The sequence below is a fragment of the Microcebus murinus genome, chromosome 1 (assembly GCF_040939455.1).
Source record: "Microcebus murinus isolate Inina chromosome 1, M.murinus_Inina_mat1.0, whole genome shotgun sequence".
Classification (NCBI taxonomy): Eukaryota; Metazoa; Chordata; class Mammalia; order Primates; family Cheirogaleidae; genus Microcebus; species Microcebus murinus.
In genome coordinates, this window is record NC_134104.1 from 122,918,440 (window position 1) to 122,944,999 (window position 26,560).

The following is a 26,560-nucleotide window of genomic DNA, read 5'->3' on the forward strand; positions in this document are numbered from 1 at the left end:
GGAGGATTGCTTGATCCAAGGAGTTTGAGGATTGCAGTGAGCTGTGATCACAACACTGTACTCCAGCCTGGGCCAAGAGCAAGACCCTGTCTCATAAAAAAAAAAAAAAAAAAAATTATTTAGTACTAACTCCAAAGGGAGGAGTGAATACCAAAATATTTTCTTTGCCTTAGGTCTAATAATTTTAAAAGTATAAAAAGTTTACTTTGGACATCTGTGGCTTTGTCTTTTAGAAATGAAGTGAAGAATTGAGACAATCATCCAGAGACTCAAACCATCAGGAAAAGGGAATGAAGGGGGAGGGGCATAAGAAACAGGGAAGAGAGAGTTTTGAGCTGAAGTCTTCATTTTAATTTGGATTCACTTCTCCATTTAAATAGGGCTTGGGATTCTGACCTCTAAAGAATAAAATGTTTAAACCATTTTCGGGTTGTGTTCATAGAACAGCTGACCAGTTTCTGAAGCGTTCCTTAGAAATGAGGGAGCGAGTTCTAGGACCAGATCACCCTGACTGTGCCCAGTCTTTGAATAATCTGGCAGCTCTCTGCAATGAAAAGAAGCAGTATGATAAAGCAGAAGAACTTTATGAAAGAGCCTTAGACATTCGGAGACGTGCATTAGCTCCTGATCACCCTTCTTTGGCATATACAGTGAAGCATCTTGCAATCTTATATAAGAAAATGGTAAGTGATCCTTGAGTTGGTACATATGTTTTATAAAATTAATTAAGCTATATTTACTATCAGCAAAATACTTTATTTTTCTGACAGCTAGATTATTTCTATGAGCTTTTAAAATCATGATTTAATTTTTCAACAAATAACTGAACAGAACATTTAAAAATATTATTTCAGGCTGGGTCTGGTGGCTCATGCCTATAATCCCAGCACTTTGGGAGGCCAAGGTGGGAGGATCACAGAGGCCAGGAGTTTGAGACCAGCCTGGACAACATAGAAAGACCCCATCTCTAAAAAGAAAATAATAAAATTAGCAGGTATGGTGGCACATGCCTATAGTCCCAGCTACTTGGGAGGCTGAGGCAGGAGGATTGCTTGAGTTCAGGAGTTCAAGGTTGCAGTGAGCTATGATTGCACCACTACACTTCATCCTAGGCAATAGAGTGAGACTCTCTAAAGAAAATTTTAAAATAGAATTATTAGTTCAGACTTAATTAAAATATTGATTTGGTTAAAATACATTACAAATACAAATGCATTCATCAGCACTCTAATCCAAACTCATTTTACATTTCAGAAATTCTAAAATTCTACTAGTATTGTGTTTACTGCATAAAGCAACCATAAGCATAACAAATCACTCAATTGTTAGGACTGCAGGACAAGTGTTTGTAGTTGACTAAAGGAACATTTTTTATTTCACTCCTGCTTGGCTTTGCATATAATTAAATGTAACCAGGTGTGGTTTGGTGAAATGTAACCATTTTTTGCCATAGGATTCTAGCCAGAGTGATGTTTGGAGTTTTTATAGCTGTTCTTAAAAAGTGCCAGGGAAGTCTGCTTTCATTTAGTGTCCTTACACAGAGCTTCCTAGACTGTTTTTAGATTTTGTGATCATTCTGACACTGAAGTTCATGTTTTGGTAAGAAGGATACATGGTTACTATTTCTGCCTGACTTTCTAGTAAAAGAAAATAGACAAATCTGGAAGGGGTTTGGTGGGAAGTGAGTTTTTTTATTTTGATGTGGTCTCCAAATTACGTGCAGCAACAAACCTTTAATTGGTGTATTTTTACTACACTAGTAGCAGTGAGTAATAATGGGTGAACCTAAAGGGCTTTCTGAATTATCAAAAGAAAATGGTTTTACATTCAGCACAGCATAGCTTATGTTTTCTGTTAAATTTTCTGTTCTCTATAAACTTACCCATTAAACTGGGAGGAAATGTTTCTGAAATTCTTTTCCCTCAAAATTACTCTTTAATGTGAAATTTTATTTATGGAAAAAGTTTTCATCAGATAGCATATATTACCTTAATATTTTTAGTAGATTTCACTTTTGTTTTTTAGGGGAAACTTGACAAAGCTGTACCTTTGTATGAATTGGCTGTTGAAATTCGACAGAAATCCTTTGGCCCAAAGCACCCTAGTGTAGCTACTGCCTTGGTGAATTTAGCTGTTCTTTATAGCCAAATGGTAAGTTCCCACATTTAACTCTTTATGAATGAATGATTTTAAGATATAAAATATAGATACAACATGAGTTAGATATGGCACAGTAAATATAATCAAAGAAAATTTAATGTTATTTATTTGTAATGCTTCCTTGTATTGAAATTAGATTTGTAATATGGTCCCTTCCTCTTAGTGTAAAACACTAAGTGTTTAGTTCAGATAATAGGCTGCATTTTTTAAATTCTGGAGATGCCCTGCATCTCTATGTATGATATTGTCTTTAGGCTTATGGCATTTGCCTATTATGGGTGAGAAACATGTATGGTACCTATTGGCAATAAAGGAACAGGTTTGTGCTTAAGATTGGATTAAGGTCAAATGGTTACCAAGCCAGGTCCAAAACTTAGATATCTGACTTTCTGTTATACTGCTTCTCCTATTCTGTTATACTGCTTCTCCTATTAGTTATTCATAAATTAATCTATTTATTCATATCTTTTAGGAGGATATTAACATTTTTAAAGTACTTACCAAAGTAGGTCAGTTTATTCTAAAATATATTAATTTTAGAAATCCAGTGTGTTCAAGTGAGCATTATTCCTTTTTTTTTTAATAAGAAAAAACACATTGAAGCCTTGCCATTATATGAAAGAGCATTAAAGATTTATGAAGACAGCCTGGGTAGGATGCATCCTCGAGTTGGAGAAACGTTAAAAAATTTAGCTGTGCTTAGGTAAGAATATTTTTCCCTTCCTAATAGCGTCCCACTCTTTTAGAATAGCTTTGAATTTGACTCCTCATAGAACAGCACAAAATATTTATTCTGAATGTTTTCTTCTTGTAGAGGGGGTTGTTTTTTTGCTAATCAACTTCAAGAGATACTAAAGCAGTATCCAGACGAAAATGAAGGTTATATGATCTATTTTGCAGATGGGTGTATCATGGCAAATAGTGAAGGATGGTTTACATATGCAACTAAATGGCTTTGGGAGTAATATGGGCAATTTGCTGTCCTCAGAGCTAATTTATCATTAAGTATATGTTGACTTTTGCTTGCTCATTTGTGTTTATCTATGGATGCAAAGAATACCTAGCTCACCTTAGCAATTTCACTGCATCTATTACAACACAGTTTTACGGTGTCCATATGAGACACTGAAATATTCCACACTACAGACAGAAAGGAGAAGAGTTTGGGTATTCTATTTTACTGGTCTGAGTGAATGCAATGGAAAAAGGAAAGGGGACAAAATGGGCAATTATTCACAACTCGTTTTCCTGTATCCTGTAAGGTCATTTATAATTGGTAAGAGGTTATATTCTCATCTTAAGAGTTTTTTTCTTCTCAAAGCTATGAAGAAGGTGATTTTGAAAAAGCTGCTGAACTCTACAAAAGGGCAATGGAAATAAAAGAAGCAGAAACATCACTCTTGGGTGGAAAAGCTCCTTCACGACATTCATCAAGTGGAGACACATTTAGCTTAAAAACTCACTCTCCTAATGTTTTCCTTCAACAAGGACAGAGGTAATAGCAGATGCAATTCTTTGCCATTGTACCTTAAAACATAGAATACGAAACTTTAAAAAAAAGTTTTTAAGGAAATTTTTTAAACAGCTTTGTGTGATTTAATGGATATTTGTATGAAATTGTATTGGGCACATTAATTGCATTGGGCACATTTGATTTGTAATTGTGTCTATTTTAGCCGTTTAAAAGAATTTTCCTATTGCATGGGATCTGGATCCAAGGATGTAGACACATTATTAATAGAATTCTAAGACGGCATGAGGAGGATTGGTCTCTGTTCAATAAGAGGTAACAGACAGTTAAGGAGTTCAAGAACCCCATGATTCTTTTCAGCTCTCAAGAGCTACTTTAGTCTCACTATTCCTTGTCTTGCTTTTTAGCAGTAGTCTAGCCCAATTCTCTACCTCTGAGGAAAGTTTCAAGGATTAAAGGTATAATGTTTATGAAAGATGTGAATTGTCTTCAGTGAAACAAATTCGTCAAAAGAATCCAATTGCCATATTTTTTTAATTCTTTTTTATTTTCTTTCATTTGAGCAGATTGGGCCAGTCCCTCTGTTTTCTGTACTGTCTATATTGTATATTGTTTATTACTGTGTAGCATGTATCTGTATAATGTCTGAAGTCCTTAATGTATTAGCAGCAGGTCAAGCTCTTTAGCATTCTTTGACCATTCCCAAAATATAGATGACATTCTCCTTTAGTCTCCTCCTTAAATGGCCTAAATCTGTCTCTTTACCTCAAATTAGTCTACCATGTCTATACTGAAAACTAAATATTGTTTTATAAATATTGCCACATTTTGGATACTGTTTTATACCATTTATATATTTAAAAATCTTCATCAATTTTAATACTTGTAAGATTCCAACATGTATTAAATGTAAAGGTGAAAGATGTAATAACCATACTTAACAGTTTTAAAATAAAAGTGCAATTTCAGATTCTCTTTTTTTCTACTCTGGCTACCATTCTGTATAATTTTTAAAGAAACACATCATTTAAAAAAAAAATTTGAATGTTAATATTTGCCAAGTACTTTGCTCAACTTAAACTTTTGGTTAATGTTCTCTGAGGACTGGCTACTCACAGGCTGGTCCATGAACCAGCATAACCACCACCTGGGAGCTTATTAAAAATTCATACACTCAGGCCCCAGACCTACTGAGTCAGAATCTGCATTTTAGCTAGATCCTCAGGTAATTCATATGTGCAGAAATTTGAGAAGCAATATTATAACTCGAAGGCACTATGGTGGTAACTTAAATTAGGATTTTATAAAATGAGAATCCTTCTCCGTTTTGGGAGTTCAGGAAAGAAAAATAGAAAATAAAATATGACCGTATCTTTCTGGGTTTGCCAGCTGTGAAAGGCACAAAGTAATTGAATTCACAAATATACTAGACAGTGATTTTAGAATTAAGCAATTACAGTTTAAAATTTGATTATTTAGTAGCATAAGTAATTTAATACATGGTAAATAATGTATTAAATTTACTGCCATCAAAAAACTGCTTTAGAAAATCTGAGATGATACTCTGGAACCCTGAAAAAAGGAAAAAACAGCTTAAGAATAATATGTATTCTTTGTACCTTTAAAATTTGGACTTGAAAACTTATAAAAAAGCAGAATCTTCTAATATTATTCAAAGTGACTTTATGGTAAAAGTTATAGTTGGGATGATCACTCTAAATCATAAGAATTAACTGCAAATATAATAAAAACCAAATTTTGATCCTACTACTTGTTATACTGCCTGCTTAAATGTTTTCATGTAGAATGCCTACTTAAAAATAGCTGGGACAAGCATCTCTTTGTGTATGTGTATTTGAGGTTCTGAAATAGGAATATAATGTTCACATTAATATACACCTTCACAATGAAAAAGGTATATATATTAACTTTCAGACAACTCAATTATAAATCTGAATTGGTAGGATACAAATTTTGCTTAGTTATAACCTTCATTAATCAATACTTTACAGAAAGGGAAATATGAAAGAAATGTGATGGGGGGGTCAAAGCTTCCTTAATATTCTTAAATGTCTGTTACCTTTTTGTGTTGGTCACTGTATTTGTACATATCTATGGAGTATCTTTATGACAAGAAACCCATAATATTTTCTCTACTATATTTGAGTAGAACCATAAATTAACTTCCCATTGAGAAAGGAATTAAAGTTGAATATATTGTTTTACTATCATTTAGAGTCTCTGAGTTAAGGCAGTTTTAGGGACTGCTTTTCCATTTTTCACATTAGAATCAATAGCATTTATAATCTGGCCAAACACTATAGTTTTACTTAGGGATGCAAAATTCAGGGATTAATTAACAGTTGCCTTATTATACAAATTTTTCATGGCACATAGACTGTTAGGAAAGCATTCTCAGTAACAACAGATTATCTGTTACCAGATTTTTTTCTGGTAAAATAATCCAATAATTTTTAATGAAAAATCAGATACAAAAATTTGCTTAGATAAATTATGTAAGATTTAGTACAGTGTGAGACACCAGCAGTGATGCAGGGCCAAGTCAGAGCAGATAAAAGGTCTTTAGAAGATGGTGAATTCTAGATATTATACTTTATCAATCATTTTATAATTACAAGTAAAACCTTACCAAATTCGTGCACTAGAGTTTTCAAAGAATTATTTTAGAAAAACTCCATTTCATTTTTGAAATTCAAAACATCCCTAGTAACTAAAAAGGCTGTTTTACAGTTGAATACACTAAATTTTTTAAAAATGGTAAAAGACCTACCAAAGCGACATCATAAGTTTCATGGCTGGAAAAACTATCCCCCTACTTTCCTAACTTACTATAAACATAAGAATCACAATATATTCCTTGAATCTCAAAACTAATATATTAAACATATTTGATTATTTGATGTTTAAGACTTTCTGAAGTCAGTTTTTAGAACTTTATTTTACAAGTAGGGAATGTTTAATTTTTTATTAACATTTCCTCCCTAGGGATACAATTTATATATTTAAATCCTCAAAGTAAAAATCATCAAAATAGGAGATTAGCATAGCAACAGCCTACTTGTAATGGTTATACCTCCATGTTCCTAATATTTATTGGTCTTCAAACCACGGGGAATTTATTTCAACCAAGGTTCTCTAAGCTTCCATTATTTGTATGCAACTCCAGAGAAAACTAGTGTACATTAATCTACAGTTTAGTGGTCACAATCAGGGAAATTATATTTTTCCACTGAATTAATACAAGTCAGTTATTGCAGAGGTAATTTATAACTCTTATGCCCATTCTACAGGACAAACCTTGCCAACATCTCGGGAATCAAATTTAAATGAAGTATTCAAGAGAGTAGCCTTTATGATGAGAATAATCTAGATGATCTTAGTCTAAATGTATGCCTTGCTCGTCAGTAAAGTACAGTGACTCTAGATATGTCCCACAGATGCAATGATTTCTAGTCCTTGGTCAGTTCAGAATAAAATATAATTTGTACTTTTTGAAAGTACCTTTATCTAGAAAGACAGCTTCCTTTTATTTGTCTTTGTCTTCTTTTGAATATATAATTCACAGGTTTACAAACTTTTCCAATGACTACATTTCAGCTTGTATTCATCAGGAAACATCTGAGAGGATGTTATTTTATAGGTGAACTGTTTGAAATTCATTGTTGGTCAAGTTTGTAAAAGTGGATGCTTTTCTTGTAGATGGAAATTCCAAACATGAGTAGATGTTTGCCAGTTCTAATCAACAGACTATATACCTCTTGTCTTGTCTTTCTCCCTGTATTTAAAGATCATATACTACTTTATTATCTGTGTCCTCATGTACAAGGGACTACTGGGGGAGGGGGGAAATACAGGATCAGATTGGTCCTTCTCCCAGCTCCATAAGGCAAAAACATTTAAAAAAAAAAAAAAAAACATTTCAATGGCTATGGTTTCAGTAAGATTCATAACTACATAGAGTGGTCTTTTGATGTTTCTTTACTAGAATGAAACATTCATTTTAGGAGTTAATGATTTAGTTGGGGTGGGAAGTAATAGTCACAGAATTTTCAAAAAGTATAACAATTCAGTTAAGATTATACATAAATTAATGTTGCCCTAAGTTTTTTTAATTTCAAGAGAATAGGCTTTAACATGGGAAATAAAATATGTCAGTCCATATCTACATATTCTTCATCTTAGCCATGAGGTCTTCCAAGCTTTCACCAGAATCCTCCACTGTTACCTCAGTTACAGAATCTTCTTGCTGTCAAACGAATAAGGGAAATAAGAACCATATAAAATTCTTGAGGCTTAAGAATATATAATCAATAAGCTTTAACTGTACTCAATAAGTTTGTATGTAAATTTTTTTTTTTTTTTTTTGAGACAGAGTCTCGCTTTGTTGTCCAGGCTAGAGTGAGTGCCGTGGCGTCAGCCTAGCTCACAGCAACCTCAAACTCCTGGGCTAGAGTGATCCTTCTGCCTCAGCCTCCCGAGTAGCTGGGACTACAGGCATGCGCCACTATGCCCGGCTAATTTTATATATATATATCAGTTGGCCAATTAATTTCTTTCTATTTATAGTAGAGACGGGGTCTCGCTCTTGCTCAGGCTGGTTTTGAACTCCTGACCTTGAGCAATCCGCCCGCCTCGGCCTCCCAAGAGCTAGGATTACAGGCGTGAGCCACAGCGCCCGGCCTGTAAATTTTATTTAATAAACATGCCTTCTAATTTTTAGGACAGTCCTTTACTTTCCCCACCTTTTTGATTTATAAGGCAGTAATTTCAATATTCTTGACACCTCTACTAAAGTTTTTTTAAATGATACTGTCGCTAAAACTATCAATATATAAAAATACATCTTCATTTTATCAAAGTCTATTATACTTGATTCATTCATGAGTGAACAAAACCATTTTATGTCTTATGTTTTCAGTTTAAAATAAGTTATGAATATCTGCATATTAACACTGAATACCTCCCTCTCACACTTTAATACCTATTGTTTACAATATATAAAACAGAAAATACTACATTGGCATTACAAAATAGGAAGATGATGGAAGAAGATAAGTATACATTTTCTTTTATATGATATTTACTTATGAGTAAATTGGATTTTTGAAGTACCTTTTTTGGAATTGTATATGCCACTGTAATTCCTTCAGGTAAGTTCGGAACTGGACCTGAAGAATTTTTCAGTTCCTCTTCTGAAACTTCAGATACCAGCTCAATACCTGTAGAGTTAAATTTGATCCTATAACAGTTTTCAAGGAACTTGGTAAGCACTAAATATTCATATTTATATAATTTACATAATCTTATATAAAGGTTTTGTTTTATGCTGCCATTTCATTTTATAAAAGAATTCCTACCCCACTCGTTATCTTCATGTATTATCTTTTCTTCTTCTTGTACAACTTCCTGTTTGGGCAGTGCTGCTACCTTTTTCTGTAGAAATCAAACAGTATCAAAGTGTTTTTATTCATTCTCAGTTCTCTGACGCATTAATCAAGAATTCAGACAGGCTTTTTATCTTACCAAAAGCAAGACAGGACTTTCATTTTTGAAGTTATGGTGAATAAACTATAAAAATCCAGAATCCATTTATCTTGTATTACAAATCTGTTTCTATTTTTTTAAGTTCTTGTCCTATGCAATATGATCCCTCATACATTCTGACAGACTGACATATACCTTATATTCTTCCTGCTGCTTCCTGCAATTTCTGTCATCACACTGAGGATTTGGCTTCATGGACATAGTAGGAAAAAAATCCTGCATTGCATTGTATCCAAGGTAAAAACTAACAGTACCAAAATTTAACAGAAACCTAGAAAAACAAATCAAAGTAGACTTAAATAAATAAAATTATAAAAGTACTAGAAGAAAGCAACTGAATTTTTAAAAAATGTTTTTAGAATAGGTAATGATTTATGTAATCTGCAACCCAAAAAACAAAAGTTCTATCTTATTTAAAAGTTCTGCCTTAATAGATGCTTGAATATTGTTGAATGGAGGAAAGAATAAAATTAATCCATTTCATCAACTGTAGAATATACTATTATTTTTTGAAATTCTAATAAAGATAGAATGCTTGCAAGTAAACTATGGTATGTCAACAACTTTAAGAAGCATACTGATTTCAGAGATGTTAAAATGTGAGAGAAGTGTGTTTTTAAAATGCCCTACGGTACTAAATTTACTTTAACTTTTTAAAAAATGATATCCGTAACTCCTCCCCAGTCAAATCTGATTCTTTTTAAAACCTCTGTATAGAGAAAAAATCATGTACAAAAGATAAATAAGCCGGGCGCGGTGGCTCACGCCTGTAATCCTAGCTCTCTGGGAGGCTGAGGCGGGTGGATTGCTCGAGGTCGGGAGTTCGAAACCAGCCTGAGCAAGAGCGAGACCCCGTCTCTACTATAAATAGAAAGAAACTAATTGGCCAACTAATATATATAAAAAAAATTAGCCGGGCATGGTGGCGAATGCCTGTAGTCCCAGCTACTTGGGAGGCTGAGGCAGTAGGATCACTTGAGCCCAGGAGTTTGAGGTTGCTGTGAGCTAGGCTGACGCCATGGCACTCACTCTAGCCTAGGCAACAAAGCGAGACTCTGTCTCAAAAAAAAAAAAAAAAAAAAAAGATAAATAGACAAAAGGACAAATACTTGCAAATGCATGTTCTTAATATAAAGACAAAAATACAGAGCAAAGTCTATTAGCAGATAATTCAAGTGCTCAGCCTTTTTCACAAATAAAAATTCAAATGAAATGCCTATCATATTGACAAAGATTAAAGAGTTTGATGATACCCAATGTTATCAAAGGTATGAGTGAACCAGGTACTCCTATGCTATGATGGAAATGTATAGTCCTTTTGCAAGAGAAATTTAGTAATATCTGTCAAAATAAATATTGCATAAACTCAATTCTACTTCTAAAGAAGTGGAATTATACTATACAAAAATCTAGTATTCAAAGATATATGCAAGATGTTGTCTACACCATTATTAATAATTAAAAGAATTGTAAGTAGCCTCAATGTGCATCAGTAGAGGGGCTAGCTAAATATGACACATCCTTAAGAGAATACTTTGTGGCCATGATTTTTTGTTGTTGTTGTACAATACTATAAAATGTTTTGTTTATGCAGAATTTACAGATTGTACAGGTTATTTGCTTATATGAAATAGCCCTAACCTGTTACCTTGAGAGTTCTTATGTGTGCTTTTTATAATTTTTTTGCTGGCAGCTGACACTTAACTGATATCAAGGTGCCTCCTTGTATCATATTTCATTTTGTTCTTATTATATTGGAGGCTTAGGAAATATAACTAAGTTTATAAAGTTGTAAAGTGAGGGGGGGGAAAAGTGGCCTGAATTAGGGAACATCTAAAGAGGCTTTGATTTTAATAAAGTATGAACCGATTCATAAATTCTGACAAATTTTACCTGCAAAGAAACCTGTTTTTTCTTTTTAGCTAAAGTTTAGATAGTGTAGTTGCTGGGTATCTGTTTTTGGATAGCTGAGGTATCCAAGAACATTTACATTATGTTATTGTATATAAATGTTACATTAACATTAATGTAATGTTTAATTAATAATAATGGGTATTCTTTAATCACATTCAGACTATTTTTAGCAAGACTTAAATCAAGATAGTGGAAGCAAGTATGTTAATGTCTAAGTCTCCTCCCACTGGTCAGACTTGCAGAGATTCAAATTATTTGGTTAATTCTTCATAATTAAATACATCAGCACCACTGTACGGCTATTCCAAATACAAGGAATAACGGACATTCATATATATTCATGTATGAATATGTATGCATGTGTAGTAATATATGTGATATTAATATTTACATATATACATGCATATACAAAATATACACATATTTACATATATATTTAAATTTAAAATAAATACTTAGCTGCTAATTTCAATTTTTAAAATGCTTAATGAAATACATTTATTTTTATCAAAAGCATACAAAACTATTCAAAACATTTTAGCACTCACTCACTTTAACACATTTTGTACTAAGATCCCAGCAACCACTCCCATAGTGGTAGGAAGACTGGCTGCACAAACCCCTTCTCGTTTCAGAGTCTTTTCATCAATATTTGCAGCAACTACAAGGGGTGGAGCACACTACATGAAAAACAATAAAACACATTTCAAAGTATTAGAAGGAAAAGTATTAGATGTTTCAAATGGTATTCCATTACATTTAAGTTTGTTTCTTTGAATTGTAATGCATTTTCAATGCCCCTAAGAACTCTAGTACCTAACAGTGAAAAATGAAATAATGCATACCGCAAAACAAGCAGATTCTCCAGGAATTATGAGCTGTATATGCCCCGAAACTGCATTTTCACTAACCCCAGATTCCATCCATATTTGTCCAAGTTCATTACAAGCCTTAATAGAAATAGGTGAAAACACAAGGAAGAACAAAAAGTAATTTACAATAAATTATTTTCACGAAAAATTAGGCTTTAACTGAATAGATTACCAAAGGTTTCTTAAAACTAACTTTTGTAATTAATGAGCAAACTTGTAAGTAGTGGAATTCTTTGGTAACTACCACATTCTATTTAAATAATAAACTGACAGTATTCAAGAAGCAGTCAGTAAATATCTACTTATTAAACTGAACCATAATTTTATTGGATATCTTGTCAGATTAACATAAAAATTCATTTACTAAAATAATTTCAGCAATAAAAAATGCCAAAATAGCACATGAGAAATTAAAAACAATTAAACAATAATCCAAAAGAAAAAGAATTATTGGTTGGACACAGTGCTTTATACCTATAATGCCAGCACTTTGAGAGGCTGAGGTGGGAGAATCACTTGAGGCTGAGTTCAAGACCAGTCTGGGCAACATAGCAAAACCGGTCTCTAAAAAAAATTTTTTTAATTAGCTGGGTGCGGTGGTATGGGCCTGTAGTCCCAGCTACTCCAGAGAGGCTAAGGCTAGAGGACTGCCTGAGCCCAGATGTTTGTGGCTGCAGTGAACTATGATCACACCACTGCATCACTCCAGCCTGGGCGGGGTTTCCTCATTGGAAACCAAGAAGGAAGGAGGAAGAAAAAGAGATGGGAAGGATAAAAAAATTACCTATCAGGTACAATGTACACTATTCTGGGGATGGGCATATTAAAAGCCCTGACTTTAGCATTATACGATTCATCCATGTAACAAAAACTCTCTTGTACCCCCAAATCTATTAACATTTAAAATCTATATTTTTAAATAGAAATTAAAAATTGAAAAAATTCTTTACTTTTTAAGAAACCATGTTTTTAAGCAATTTATACATAATGATACATTTATAAAGTAACAAAAGTTAAAACACTGACCAAATATTATAAAATATTAATTTATTTAAAAAATTTTATATACCTGAAGTATTTATTTTACAGTGTCCTCTACTGGCATAAAAGAAACTAAGATTCTATAACTATGTCCCACCAGCAAGGTTAGACAGGTTCCACAGCTTGTAGAACTTTTTTCTTTCTTTTTTTTGGTGATGGAGTCTCACTACCCAGTCGCCCTGGGTAGAGTGAAGTGGCGTCATCGTAGCTCACTGCAACCTCAAACTCCTGAGCTCAAGTGATCCTCTTGCCTCAGCTTCCTGAGTAGCTGAGACTACAGGTGCACACCACAACGCTTGGCTAACTTTTCTATTTTTAGTAGAGAGAGTATCTCGCTCTTGCTTAGGCTGGTCTCAAACTCCTAGCTCAAGCAATCCTCCCACCTCAGCCTCCCAAAGTGCTAGGATTATAAGGATGAGCCACCACACCCAGCCAAAATTTTAAAAGTAGGCTAAGAGAACATTAAAAATTAATAAAACACATGAAAGGGTTTAAATCCAGAACTAATTTTAGGATGGGGATTATATACTGATAAAATATGCAGGAAAACAGATAAATTATGAGTATAACATCTTACACAACAGGAATACTCACAGTATTTATTGTCATTCGAGCTTCAAAATTATCCACACAGCTAAGAACTAGATCAACAGGTTTTCCTTCTTCTAACCCACCGTTACTAGTCAAAGAAAATAAATTTTATTTGAAAAAGACACAAAATGCATTCTAATACATTAGACTTTATTTGTTCTGTCACACTTATTCTTTCATTAAATGTTTGAGTATAATTATAACATAGTAGGTATTTACTATTAAAGATCCTATATATATCAAAAGTATTGAGTAACTACTATGAACATAACATTAATGATACATTGGTAGTACTATTATAAGTAATACAAAGGTGAAGGAAGTATGATCTGTTCACAACAGCTACCTTCTCCTTATCAGCTTTTACAGACTTTTATTCATGCTTCACTACAAACATAAATGTAATAAAAGCTAATTGAATGCAATTCATTATTACAGTGGTATTCTGACTATCTGTTTTCAGATAGAAATATAATCTAGAACACAAAACTTAAAATTGAGGATCCCTGGTTATATCATTATAGGTTACAGGGGTTTTTACTTGTTTGCTTTTTACTTTGTATTGTTTTTGGACAATATATACCATTATATACTTTTAACTGAGCTTCTAATACATTAAAATTACATACAAAAAAGTACTGTTTTTTTGGGTTGTTATTTTTTTTTTTTTTTTGAGAAGAGGTCTGACTTTGTTGCCCAGGCATGAGGGAAGTGGCATTATCAAAGCTCACTGCAACCTCAAACTCCTGGGCTCAAGCAATCCTTCTGCCTCAACCTCCTGAGTAGCTGGGATTACAGGCATTATGTCACCATGCTCCATTAATTTTTTTCTATTTTTTGTAGAGATGGGCTCTTGCTATGTTGCTCAGGCTAGTCTTAGAAGGCAGCTGTGCTCACCACTATACCACTAATGCAGGTGGGTCTTAAACTCCTGACTTCAAGTGATCCTCCTGCCTCAGCCTCCTAAAGTGCTAGAATTATAGGCATGAGCCACCACACCCATCCAAAAACCTACTATTTTTAAAACAGAAAAATATATATCTGCCAATTCATTGAATTAATCATTAGATTTTTCTTTTTTTTTAATTTTTTTTTTTTTTTTTGAGACACAGTCTCGCTTTGTTGCCCAGGCTAGAAGAGTGAGTACCGTGGCGTCAGCCTCGCTCACAGCAACCTCAAACTCCTGGGCTCAAGCAATCCTTCTGCCTCAGCCTACCGAGTAGCTGGGACTACAGGCATGCGCCACTATGCCTGGCTATTTTTTCTATATATATTAGTTGACCAATTAGTTTCTTTCTATTTATAGTAGAGACGGAGTCTCGCTCTTGCTCAGGCTAGTTTCTAACTCCTGACCTCGAGCAATCCGCCCGCCTCGGCCTCCCAGAGTGCTAGGATTACAGGCGTGAGCCACCACGCCCAGCCTAAGACTTTTCCAATAAATTTTCAAATAATACTTGAGCTGGACATTGTACAAAACATTCATAAATTAAAATTTTACCTTATTCTATCCATGAAATGTTGAAAGTTTTCCACTGTGGTTATATTATAATTGTGTATTTCAAAAAGAACATCAGGATTAATGTTCCTAAGAGGGAAAAAGAGAATAATTACACAGACTACTAGTAGCTATAGTAAGGAAAAGCAGAAAGGAAAAAGAGTTGAAAGAGCTAAAAAGCATTTAACATCAAGCTATTAAAAAAAAACCCAAAGTTCTCTTCTACCTCTTTTGTCCCACTTCAGGGACTAGGTTCAAAAACGTATAGATTGTCATAAGGACTACAAAAATATTCCCACCCCAACTTGGGTCAACTGATGTACTGGGAATTAAGACTTTACCATTCCTGGTAGCTACAGCTCAGCTCAGCATGACAAAAGATGTTTCTTTGTTCCTTGTTCAATTCAGTACAAGTCTGGCCTACCACCTGTTTCTGTACAGCCTTTTAAGCTAAGAATGGTTTTTATATTTTTAGGGGGATCAAAAGAAGAAAAATATATTTCATGACATGAAAATTATATGAAATTCAAATTTCAGAGTCTAAAAATAAAGTTTTATTGGGGCACAGACATGCTCATTCATGTTTGTGTAGCCTACTGCTACTATAGCACTATAATTGCATAGTTGAGCAGTTGCAACAGAGACCATCTGGCCCTCAAAGACTAAAATATTTATTATATAGGCCTATACAGAAAAAAATTGCCAACTCATGTCTAACAGGTAAGTTAGTGAAATGTGTATTTTTACAGAGAAAAATTCAGATCCACTTATATATTAGGATAACTCATACCAAATATAAAAAGTAAGATTTCACTGAATATGGTCCTTAATTTATTCTATTTACCTCAAAGTATGTTCTGCTGCTTGAACTTTACTTAATCCTGCTTGATGAGGTTGGAAGAAAAGTCTGTTCATATTGGCCAGTTCCACCTTGTCATAGTCAAAGAGTAGCAACTAAAATGAAAATAGTGGTATTCTGATGAAAAACATACCAAAAAACTAAAAATAAAAAAGAATAAACTAGTGAACTTTACATTTGATACATTTAACAGTTTGATAATATTAGTTAATTTTAAAACACTAGCTGCCATATATTAATTCATTGGATGCTCATGTGAGGTAAGTATGTAGATACTATTATCTTTATGTTAGAGCCACTTGGCCCATATAGAACGAAAATGAGATTCAAATTTAGGCATTTTTTTTTCCCACTTTGTTGCCCAGGCTAGAGTGAATGCCATGGTGTCAGCCTAGCTCGCAGCAACCTCAAACTCCTGGGCTCAAGCAATCCTACTGCCTCAGCCTCCCGAGTGGCTGGGACTACAGACATGCGCCACCATGCCCAGCTAATTTTTTCTATATGTATTAGTTGGCCAATTAATTTCTTTCTATTTATAGTAGAGACGGGGTCTCACTTTTGCTGGTTTCGAACTCCTGACCTCCAGCAATCCACCAGCCTCAGCCTCAGCCTCCCAGAGCGCTAGGATTACAGGCACTAGCCACCGCGCCTGGCTAATTTAAGCATTCTTAATCCAATATCCCCACCCTAACCACAATTCTGTGCTGCGCCTCTCTAAAGAATTCACTCCGAAATTAGCGTTCATTCCAATTTTTAAAAAGTGTGCCAAAATCCTACTGCATTCCAATTTTTTGCAAAAAGCCAAGAACCCACTGGATAAATGAAGTCTTTAAATAAGATAAAAACAAATGCTGTAACTTAAAACTATATAGCATAACCTGACTCCTCATGTGTATGACTCGATATATTACCCATTACATGGCTAAAACATTATTCCAGAGTTACTAACCAGTGAATTGTTGTTTCCTGAAACATACTTAGGCCTGTTTCAAACAGCATTTGTCACACACACACAATTTAAAATGGCCATTAGATCACATTTCTTATCAGTAAGAACAGGCTAGAGCCACCGATTTCCAAAGTCCCTTCCTGATCTAAAATTCCATGAATCTATAATACAATTCTCAGCATCACAAATTTAACAATAAAAGCAAAAAAATGGGATTTTCTTTTTCTTAATAGACACTAAAAAAGGAGGAAAAAAAACCCAGCCTACAATAACACCTCCCAGATAATCCTTAATATCCTGCTAGAAAAGATCTCAATTATATTCTCCATGGTAATTTTCTAATGGCTAGAGTATCTCCAAAACATGGTTTATTTAAGCTCAATCAATAAATATTTATTAGGTCAGGCCAAGTGTTAAATTTGAGTTTCTGCCTCCTAGCTTGTTTACGACTAAGTTGCAAGAAACACTAAACTTGGGAAGAAGAGGTGAGAGCTGTAACTCTGACACTAATTAGCTCTGATAAAAGGTAAATCACTTTCATTTTTTAGGCCTGTATCCTCATTTGTAAAATAAAGCAGCAGATCTAGATCTGGTGATACAGGGCACCTCAGATACTTTCTGGGATTCCAGATACTTTGGGGTGGATAAGAAATGGGCTCTGAGTTTCCCAATCCTCTACTTCCCTATTTAATTCCATGAATTAGCTTCTTGTTTGTTTTACAAACTGAAGAAAGATTTCCTGAAACTTACCTGTATAGATTCTTAGTTTACAAACTTGAGGGCACAATGGAATCACTGGGAGAGTTTTTGAAAAGGTCTGAGTCTCATCCCCAAAGATTTTAATTTACCTATTATGGGGTGCAGTATGGATATCAGAATTTTAAAAACTTCCCAGGTGACCATGATTACAGCAATATGATTACTGTTCTGGATCTTGCTGCTCAAAACCTAACCTGGCCTGGTCTAGCAGCATCAGCATCACCTGGAGCTTGTTAAAAGAGCAAGAGCATTTACCCAGCTTTCATATGCATATTGATCATCTGGGAATCTTGTTACAATACAGATTCTGATTCACTATGTCTGGATCTGGAAGTCTTTTTTTTTTTGTTGTTGAGACAGTCTCACTTTGTTGCCCAGGCTAGAGTGAGTGCCGTGGCGTCAGCCTGGCTCACAGCAACCTCAATCTCCTGGGCTCAGCGATCCTACAGCCTCAGCCTCCTGAGTAGCTGGGACTACAGGCATGCGCCACCATGCCCGGCTAATTTTTTGTATATATATTTTTAGTTGGTCAATTAATTTCTTTCTATTTTTGGTAGAGACGAGGTCTCGCTCAGGCTGGTTTCGAACTCCTGACCTTGAGCGATCCGCCCGCCTTGGCCTCCCAAAGTGCTAGGATTACAGGCGTGAGCCACCGCGCCCGGCCTGGATCTGGAAGTCTTTATTTCTACCAAGCTCCCAGATGATGCTGATGCTACTACTTTGGGGACCAGACTTGGAGTAGCAAAGATCCAGTGGTAAGTGTAGTCCCCAGAACATCATGGGGACTAGTTAGAAATGTTAATTATTGGGTCCACCTGACACCTATAGAATCGAAACTACTAGGTCTGGCAATGTTTTAACAAGGCTTCCAGGTGATTCTAATAACATAATCAAACTTGAGAACCACTAATTTCAATGACCTCTAATATCCCTAGTCAATCAGCCAGGGTACTTAAGACAGTATAAGCAATTTTTGGCCTGCTTTTATAAACCTTTTGAAAGGTATTAAAATTTTAATGAACATTTTTAGTATTTTGGTGTTGTCTTTTCTATACTGATAAATGAGTACCAATTTTGAAACAACTTAAAGAATTTGGGGTGGACCAACATATTAAAAAGTACTGATAAACTTTGCTTTATCAAAATGGCAAATTAGAGGGTATTTGTGGAAAGTTTATCTATTTAACTCTATGTATCTGACAGCATAGACTTTGGCTTTATAAATCTAAGATTAGTAGATTGAATTCGGGTATAAGAAAGTTTCTCCTCCTTCCTACCCACAATCCAAATCAATTTTAGAAAAAAAAGTGAAAAATATATGGGTTTAAAAAAAATCCAGAGTTTTCTCTAGTTCAAATTCAAGAGTAAGAATAGTACATGCTTTCTACTCTATCTGGTATAAACGTGTTTAACAAAATGTTAGATTTTTTAGTGTTTCGCTCATACTATCAATTTAACAGCCTTCTTTCCTAAACATCTATACGTCTAAAACACTTAAGTCCAAATTGTTTATATACGACCTCAAACAAAAAGTTCCTGAACACCATTAGATGGTTTTTGCCTGACTAGCAATAATATCAGCTTTTGATTGGGTGGAGATACGTCTCAACTCTTTTGAGTAGAAAGAACCACCTGAGTACACTACCAATCAATAAATTATTAGTAATGAGAAAAGAATCGTAATTGGTACCTGATTTACTCCGGGACTTAGTAGTTCCCTATATGATAGGCAAAGAGAAATGTTTTTACCTTACCAATGCCACATCTTGTCAGCATTTCAGCAGTCACACTACCAACTCCACCAACACCTACTATTGCTACGGCAAAGGTACGGATTTTCTGTGCAATGGAAAATTATATGTGTTGGTTAATAACTCGTCATCTAATATGTCACTAGAAATTATTGTCATTTACTGAAAATCATCTTCAGAAACTTGGAAAGGTTTATCATACCTCATAGTCGTTTACAATTCCCATTCGTTTCAGTGCCATCAAGCGGCTTAAAACAAAGAAAAAAGTTTTAAAGCTTACAATCTTTTATGTAATAATGATACAGATAGACATACATCATCACAGAAAATAAACACCAAAACTCAATCACTACTTATCCTTTAAAAGAGAAAGACTCTTAAAGCTGGCTTTTACCAAATGAAACTAATTACCTGGGTAGCTTTAAAAACTCTCCCAGGTGTTTAAAGATTTTTTTTTTTTTTAAAGCTCCACATATATTTTAATGTACAGCCAAGACTGACACCTCCTGACTTAAATGTTAAGGGTCAAAGCGAATTTCAACACTTTTCTATACTTTGGTAGTATAAGTAAATTTTTAATGTTTAACACTCAGATCTCCATCATCAGAATAAACTCATGGCTGGAATTGCACTCACTTGTTGCCTCTGACATGGATATCTACTTTTAGTAAGCACCCACTGTATGCCAAGGATTCCTAAGTGCTTTAGTTACTGCTAATGTTATTATCTTCGTAAATTTTAAAGTGTTTATATCCATTACCATCATATCTGTAACTAACATGCTAACATTATTATTTCTTTTCAGTCTTAGGCATTATTTGAAATCAGATTTCATCCTTACTGCACACAGATACTTCCCATCCCACCAACCTCCCAATACTGTTATATGGTCATCTTGGTTAGATGTTAACTGTTCATAACTGGGCCATGAAATATATTAGAACTTATCCTTTCCTCTATAATTCCCATCCCTAAAGTTAATAACTGTTTTTCCTTAAGCTTAATTTCCTATGTATTTTCACAAATTCAACCTCAACTCTCCACTAGCCTAAAATTCCTCTAGATGCACTCATATGCATGAGGCATTCTATCTATTTAATCTTCTTAAAGATGTATTTCCTAGAATCTGACATGGTATCTCTAGACTTACTGCACATACAGCTCCCTTCTTAGGATCTCCCTTCATCATCATACTACAAATTCTCTTAATTTCTTTAGCTTGTATTAATCTCCTGCTTCCCGTGTCCTATAGCTCAGTGGTTCTAAAGTTTCTATGGATCATCATAAGCAGCACCACCTGGGAATTTGCTAGAAATGCAATAATGACCCGCTGAATCAGAAACCTTGGATGTGGAGTATAACAACCTGTTTTAACAAGCCTTCCAGCAATTGCGATGCACATTAAAGTTTGAAAGCCTCTGTTATGGATTATTTCTTAACTTGTTCTCTTCTTATGGTTAGAATACCTTCCAGTAGCTTTGCAAAGGGTGCAGCAAACATAAATTTTGATAATTTACATGTCTGAAAGTGTTCTTTATCAAAATTCTATTCTTTACAAAAATTACAAAGGGTGTATATTTGTGGGATGCTACATATACACACACACTCTTAAGTGATAGTTTAACTTGGTATAGAAGTCAAAAGTTGGAATTTTCTTTCAAAATTTCTAAGGTATTCCTCCAGTGTCTCCCAGCTTCTTAATGTGAATCTTAATGTTAATGTTAATCTTAATGTTAATCCATTATGCTGAGTATATAGTATACCCTTTCAAAACGAAAACTCAGTTTTTCAATTCTGGGAAAGATCCTTGAAGAATTTGATTTCCTTGTTTGGTTTTTCCTGGACTCTTTCTAGACAGTCTATTATATTTCCTATAATTTGGAAGTTAGACCACCTGGACTTGTCCTTTATTCTTATTTTCTTTCTCTAATTTTCCATCATTTTAGTTTTCTGCTCCATCCTCTGATTTCTTTCAACTTTATTTTGCAATCCTCCTACTCAGGTTTTCATATCATTACCATCTCCATTTGCAAGAATTATTTTTAATCATCTGAATACTTTTTATTGTGCCTTGTTCCTATACCATTTGTACAATATCTTATCTGAAGATACTAATGATAACTTGGGGGCATGTGTTTCTCTTACATAGTCTATCCAAGTTGCTATTTTTATTTCTTTCATGTTAGGAGCATCTCTCATCCTTTGTTCTGTTCATATTTAAGAGTGGGACACTAATAAAGATAAGGATATAGGCAATACTTGTTTGACTTTGGGCTTCACTGTAGGGTGATCTGGCCAGGGTATTTAGTTGAGAAATCCACACAATGTCAGTGTCTTTCAGTCTTTCTTCTTGGCTCTATCAGATTCCTTAGAGAAGAATCTTCCAAACTCCAAACTGAACTGAAGTTCCAACCTGGCTGACAGCTGTTAGAAGTTCAGTGGAGGAACAAGGCTGGGAGTCCTAGCATTCAGCATGTAAACATTCAGTACTTTTTGCTTCAAATACAAAGACCAAACCCAATTATTAATAGAAATCTTCTATTTTACTCTCTCCAATAAATAAATCTCTAGCTTCTTCTCCTGGTAGAAAATGAACATTTGCCCAACTACCCACAATGGGGTAGTGGACGTGAAGCTCTGTTTCTTCAACAAACTTTCAACTAAAAGTTTTAGCCCTACCTTAAGTCCTTCTATAAGTACCTGTGCCTATTCTGAGCCTTTTGGGGGATTCTGTGCTATAAACTGGGTTGTAAGTCTAACATTCAACTTCTTTGAATCTATTAAATCAGTTATCTTTCATTTATCCATTTTCTAGTTTCCAAATTGTGTTACCAAAATCTTCAAGCACAGGGACCTAACCCTTCCCCCACCAATTATTAATAAGAACCCTTCATTTTTTCAATGGGGGTTTCCTTTTTAAGAATTCCTTTACTGTCAGTTTAGTGGGGTTGGGTAGAAAGCGATAGCAAATTCCTATGATCCAATCTGCCATCTTTACCTTGACCTTCCCTTCAGTCTTTACAAATAAACTTAAGAAGAATGTATAGCAATCCCCTTTTATAGATGAGGCAAAAGATTCAGGTTAATCAACTGCCCAAGGTCAGCTAACTGGCAAACAGTATTCAGAGCTGGGTTTCTGCGTCAGGATTTGAAACCAGGTTTGCTAATCTCAAAACTTCTGTTTGCCCCTCCACATTTTTATAATTATATTCTATACCACATAATTTCACAATTACTTGTGTTGTTGGATCATTATTTCACATGCATTTAGTCTCCCAAACTAAAGCAAAAAGGACTTTGAGAGTCATAGGTTTTATATTTCCTTTGTATCACTTGAGACAATTAAAATGGTGTTGAACACATACAAACCCCTTTCCTATATCTTTCCACAACCCTGTACTTTCCCTATCATAATTCTTACCACCTGTATTGCAATTGTATGTTTACCTTTCTATCTCACTCACATCTAGCACGCTCTGGAGGGAAAAGACCATGTCTATTTTGTATCCACGATGACTACCTATCCGAAATACTCAATACAAGGTAAATAATATTATCAAGGAGGGCTAGAGATATAAAGGTGATGAGTAAATAACTGCTGAATGAACAATTCAAAAAATAAAGGCTGACCTTTATTAACTTTCCATATACCAATGAACAGGTTTAGGTGTCAACTGCCATCTCCTATATAGCAATTTTAATAAGGGCAAATGTTGCAAATTAGAAAATACTAAATGTCTACACCTGAGTTCTGAAAGTTTTGTGATTATTAAATTACAATATCAAAGGATCATCTCACATTAAAATAATTTTTGAAAAATGACTTTAAATATATGATTCATATTTCTTTGTTTTTCATTCTTGGAGGGAAAATTTCAAAGTCTTCATTTGTAAAACTTAAAAATGTTTAAAGATATCAAACGAAATAGTTTCTACTCATTCTCATTAGTAATATCAGTTCATGCTTATTCAATCTCTAAAAATTTTGGATCATTAACCCTTCATATATGGCAATACAGTTAAAACAAAGCACCCTAAAACTTCCACTGAAGTTTTGTATGTCACAAACAACTAAAACTCAGTTTTGAAATCAAAACTCTCATGGTCTTTAAAGGCAAAGAGAAACAATAATATATTTCCTATTTTATCTACTTTAACGCCATCCAGTTTTTAGCCACACTACCTAATGGCTTATTTTTACTGGGGAGACAGTTCCGTGTGAATTTTGGATTAAGACAAACCTGATAAGTCCAGGTCATATTATTTACTACCATTTCTATGACCTGAAGTGTCTCTCTAAGCCTTAATCTTCTCACCTATAAAATAGGAGTAAAATAACAGTAGCAATTTCATGGGGTTGTGGTGAGAAGAGACAATGCATGTGAAGTGCTTAGCACATAGTGAAAACTCAATAACTACTTGCTACTAAATACATTAAGCAATAAAATCTTGTGCAAGCCTTACCATGTACAAGCACTATTCCAAGAGCTTTACATATACTCACTTTTTCAATCTTCACAACTATGACAGATGGACATTACTATTATCCTCATTTAACAGGTGAGAAACTGAAGCAAAGAGGTTCAGAACTTGCCTAAGTTTACTCAGCTACTTAGAGAGCTGGGATTTGAATCCAGTCAGTCCAGCTGTAGAGTCCTTACCCTTAAAAACTGAACTATATTCCACCTCCTGAATTAACAAGCCGCCTTAGAAAAGAAAGAGGGACGGGCAGGCCTGGTAAAGTCGAATGATTTGAGATGTTAAGGAGCACCCCTAATATCTCAAAATTAGGGCTAATCCCGCTCTTCCCGCCCCACCTCCATTTAAGATACACTGAGAAACCTTTCACATTTGATGTCATCTCTTGAAAGTCCTTACTAATCAGTCTTATGCAGAGCGAGGTGGACTAATAAAGGGAAAAGTGTTAGAAAATTGGATACTTAGGCACTTGAGCAGCACCATATGGCTGACCGACTGGGGTTTTTTAAGATGAGAGACAACATCTGACCGGTAATAAGACGTGGCCCTTCTGGGGAATGGACACGCTTGAAGCTCTGACTCCGGCAGGACAAAAACAATATGTATAACCTAAACATTTGTACCCTCGTAATACACTAAAATAAAAAATTTAAAAAATAAAATAAAAATTGATCAAAAAAAAAAAAAGACGTCCCTTGACCATATGGAAACGGGATCCAACCCCGCCCCCCAAAACCAAGAAAGGGCATCAGGAGTCGATGTGAGCTGGACTTGGGGAGCGCCTCACTCCTGACCACATGGAGACCGTGACATCGTCCCCCGCAACGCCTCTGATCCACGACGCAGGTCACCTGTAGGGATTGGAATCCACCACCTCTGGGCTCATCTTCTCGATGCGGGTCCGGCAGCCCACTCCGTCGCCTCCCCCAAGGACCCGCCGACTTCTCTCCTGGGCAAGTTCCCGCTCCAGCTCCTGTACCCGCTGCTGCAGCCGCTCCACAGACTCGGCCATGGCTGGGACTCCGGCCGCCAACGCTCCCAGCCCCGGCCTTCGCCGCCGCCGCCGCCCCACGCTGCTCGGCTGGGCCCGGGAGAGGTAAACCAGAAGGCACCTAGCCGCCGCCTTCCTATCCCAGAGCCCCGGGGAAGTGCTCCCGGCGCCTGGCAAACAGACACGTCTCCGCCACTCCCAAGGGCTTTCCACGGTACCGTTTCCGGTGCGTCGTCGACATCGCTCCCCCTCACCAAAAACCCGTCTCTTTTTGCTTCCTTCTCTGGATCGGTTAGAGTAGGCCACGACAGGATTGGCGTCATGAGTTTCCAGTGCAGGCGGCCTGCGACGTTGCCTTTCTAACTGGGCGGCCAGGAGAAACAGGATCTTTTATTGCTGGGCTCGAGGTCCTGACGGGCCGTTTTCCGAACCGGACCCAAGAGGTCTTCCGCCTGCCAGTGCATTAAATTTGGCGCTCGTAACGATGGCTGTGCCTTTGCATTCTTTAAAATCGAGGTATCCAATTCTGAAGCTGACCGAAGAATTTAAATCAGAACACACATTGGGCTCTTCTGGCTCTTCGCGACTAGATCTTAGGTCACCAGAGTCAGCGGGCAGGCGTTGCTCAGCGACGCGCTTAGCGCGTGCGTGATTGGCTGGTGCCAGTCCTCGCCCCTCTCTAGGGTGGAGCTGCTGCAACCCAGAAGGACGTTGACACTCGAGACCCGTGGATTCTGCGTTTCTGTGGCTTGCCGCGGCGGTCATGGAGGGAGATACTGCTGGCGAGGCTGATGCGGCCGAAGTGCTGCCCCAGCACAAGTTTGACTGCAAGTCCCTGGAGGCCTACCTAAACCAGCACTTGCCTGGCTTTGGGGCTGAACCCGGGGCCACACTGACCGTTGCTCAGTACAGGTATTGACGCCGGCCCTTGCCTCCCTCAGAAGCAAATTTGTGTGTTGTGATTTCCTTCCTTTGGTTCCGGATGGGTTCCTAAATTTACACTATCCTGATTGCTTTTCCTGCAATAACGCACCTCGCAGGCGGGCGCTGCTACTGCCTATCCCCCTGTATTGGATTCTGCTGGGGTCTTTCCAATAGGAGCGCAGTAGTGGAAGCGCAATGACGTTCACCATTCTGTTATCGGAAGGAATTTTTGTAAAACGATGGAATTATAAGCCTCGAGGATTCACTAAGGCAAGTGAGGTTGGAAGCTCTGTGGGAAATAGATGCCTTCTCCGACTTTTGTGCTGCAGCCATTAGGTCTTTTTTCTGAGAAGCTAGTGTAATTTGGTTTGATTGGTGGTATCCCCGGAGGCTATGTTAATGGCATCAGATGGAGAATCCGAATTCGAATCCTAGCTCTTCCACTTAGCAAGTCACAGCACCACTTTGGGCGTCGTTTTTTGTTTTTTGTTTTTGGGGTTTTTTTTTGAGACAGAGTCTCACTTTGTTGCCCAGGCTAGAGTGAATGCTGTGGCCTCAGCCTAGCTCACAGCAACCTCAAACTCCTGGGCTCAAGCAATCCTCCAGCCTCAGCCTCCCAAGTAGCTGGGACTACAGGCATGCGCCACCATGCCCAGCTTATTTTTCTATATATATACTAGTTGGCCAATTAATTTCTTTCTATGTATAATAGAGACAGGGTCTCGCTCTTGCTCAGGCT

The 26,560-nt window shown here is 36.0% G+C and overlaps 3 protein-coding genes across 4 annotated transcripts in view; 2 read left to right on the forward strand and 1 right to left on the reverse strand.

The window, feature by feature from the left end:
* The window catches only part of NPHP3 (nephrocystin 3), a 43,386-nt gene extending 35,033 nt beyond the window's left edge, over window positions 1-8,353 (forward strand). Inside the window, exons 24-27 of the mRNA XM_012766864.3 lie at window positions 443-683; window positions 2,026-2,151; window positions 2,748-2,863; window positions 3,482-8,353. Coding sequence (XP_012622318.1) covers window positions 443-683; window positions 2,026-2,151; window positions 2,748-2,863; window positions 3,482-3,659 — 661 coding nt within the window. The 3' untranslated portion in view covers window positions 3,660-8,353. The remainder of the gene's footprint in view (window positions 1-442; window positions 684-2,025; window positions 2,152-2,747; window positions 2,864-3,481) is intronic.
* UBA5 (ubiquitin like modifier activating enzyme 5) lies at window positions 7,740-25,481 on the reverse strand. 2 transcript variants are annotated; one of them, XM_012766871.3, is made up of 12 exons: window positions 24,758-25,481; window positions 19,630-19,675; window positions 19,426-19,515; window positions 15,954-16,063; window positions 15,113-15,199; window positions 13,618-13,702; window positions 11,956-12,060; window positions 11,663-11,790; window positions 9,332-9,467; window positions 9,010-9,085; window positions 8,765-8,871; window positions 7,740-7,898 (listed from the first exon to the last, which is right to left on the reverse strand). In XM_012766871.3, the coding sequence occupies exons 1-12, from the start codon at window positions 24,916-24,918 to the stop codon at window positions 7,815-7,817; spliced, it is 1,215 nt and encodes a 404-aa protein (XP_012622325.2). In that variant the 5' UTR covers window positions 24,919-25,481; the 3' UTR covers window positions 7,740-7,814. The 2 variants fall into 2 exon arrangements, with proteins under 2 accessions (XP_012622325.2, XP_075861469.1); XM_076005354.1 differs by lacking the exon at window positions 19,426-19,515.
* Window positions 25,482-25,538: 57 nt separating this feature from the next.
* ACAD11 (acyl-CoA dehydrogenase family member 11) overlaps window positions 25,539-26,560 on the forward strand; it is an 80,238-nt gene continuing 79,216 nt past the window's right edge. Inside the window, exon 1 of the mRNA XM_012766869.3 lies at window positions 25,539-25,809. Within this exon, the coding sequence (XP_012622323.2) occupies window positions 25,661-25,809 (149 nt within the window). The 5' untranslated portion in view covers window positions 25,539-25,660. The remainder of the gene's footprint in view (window positions 25,810-26,560) is intronic.

Coding starts and splice junctions, on each gene's coding strand:
- UBA5 (XM_012766871.3), bottom strand. CDS start 24,918: ATGGCCGAGTCTGTGGAGCGGCTGCAGCAGCGGGTACAGGAGCTGGAG. Junction 19,516..19,629: donor GAATTGTAAACGACTATGAG/GTATGATAAACC, acceptor TCCATTGCACAG/AAAATCCGTACCTTTGCCGT. Junction 8,872..9,009: donor ACATGAAGATAACGAGTGGG/GTAGGAATTCTT, acceptor TTAACTCTACAG/GTATTGAGCTGGTATCTGAA.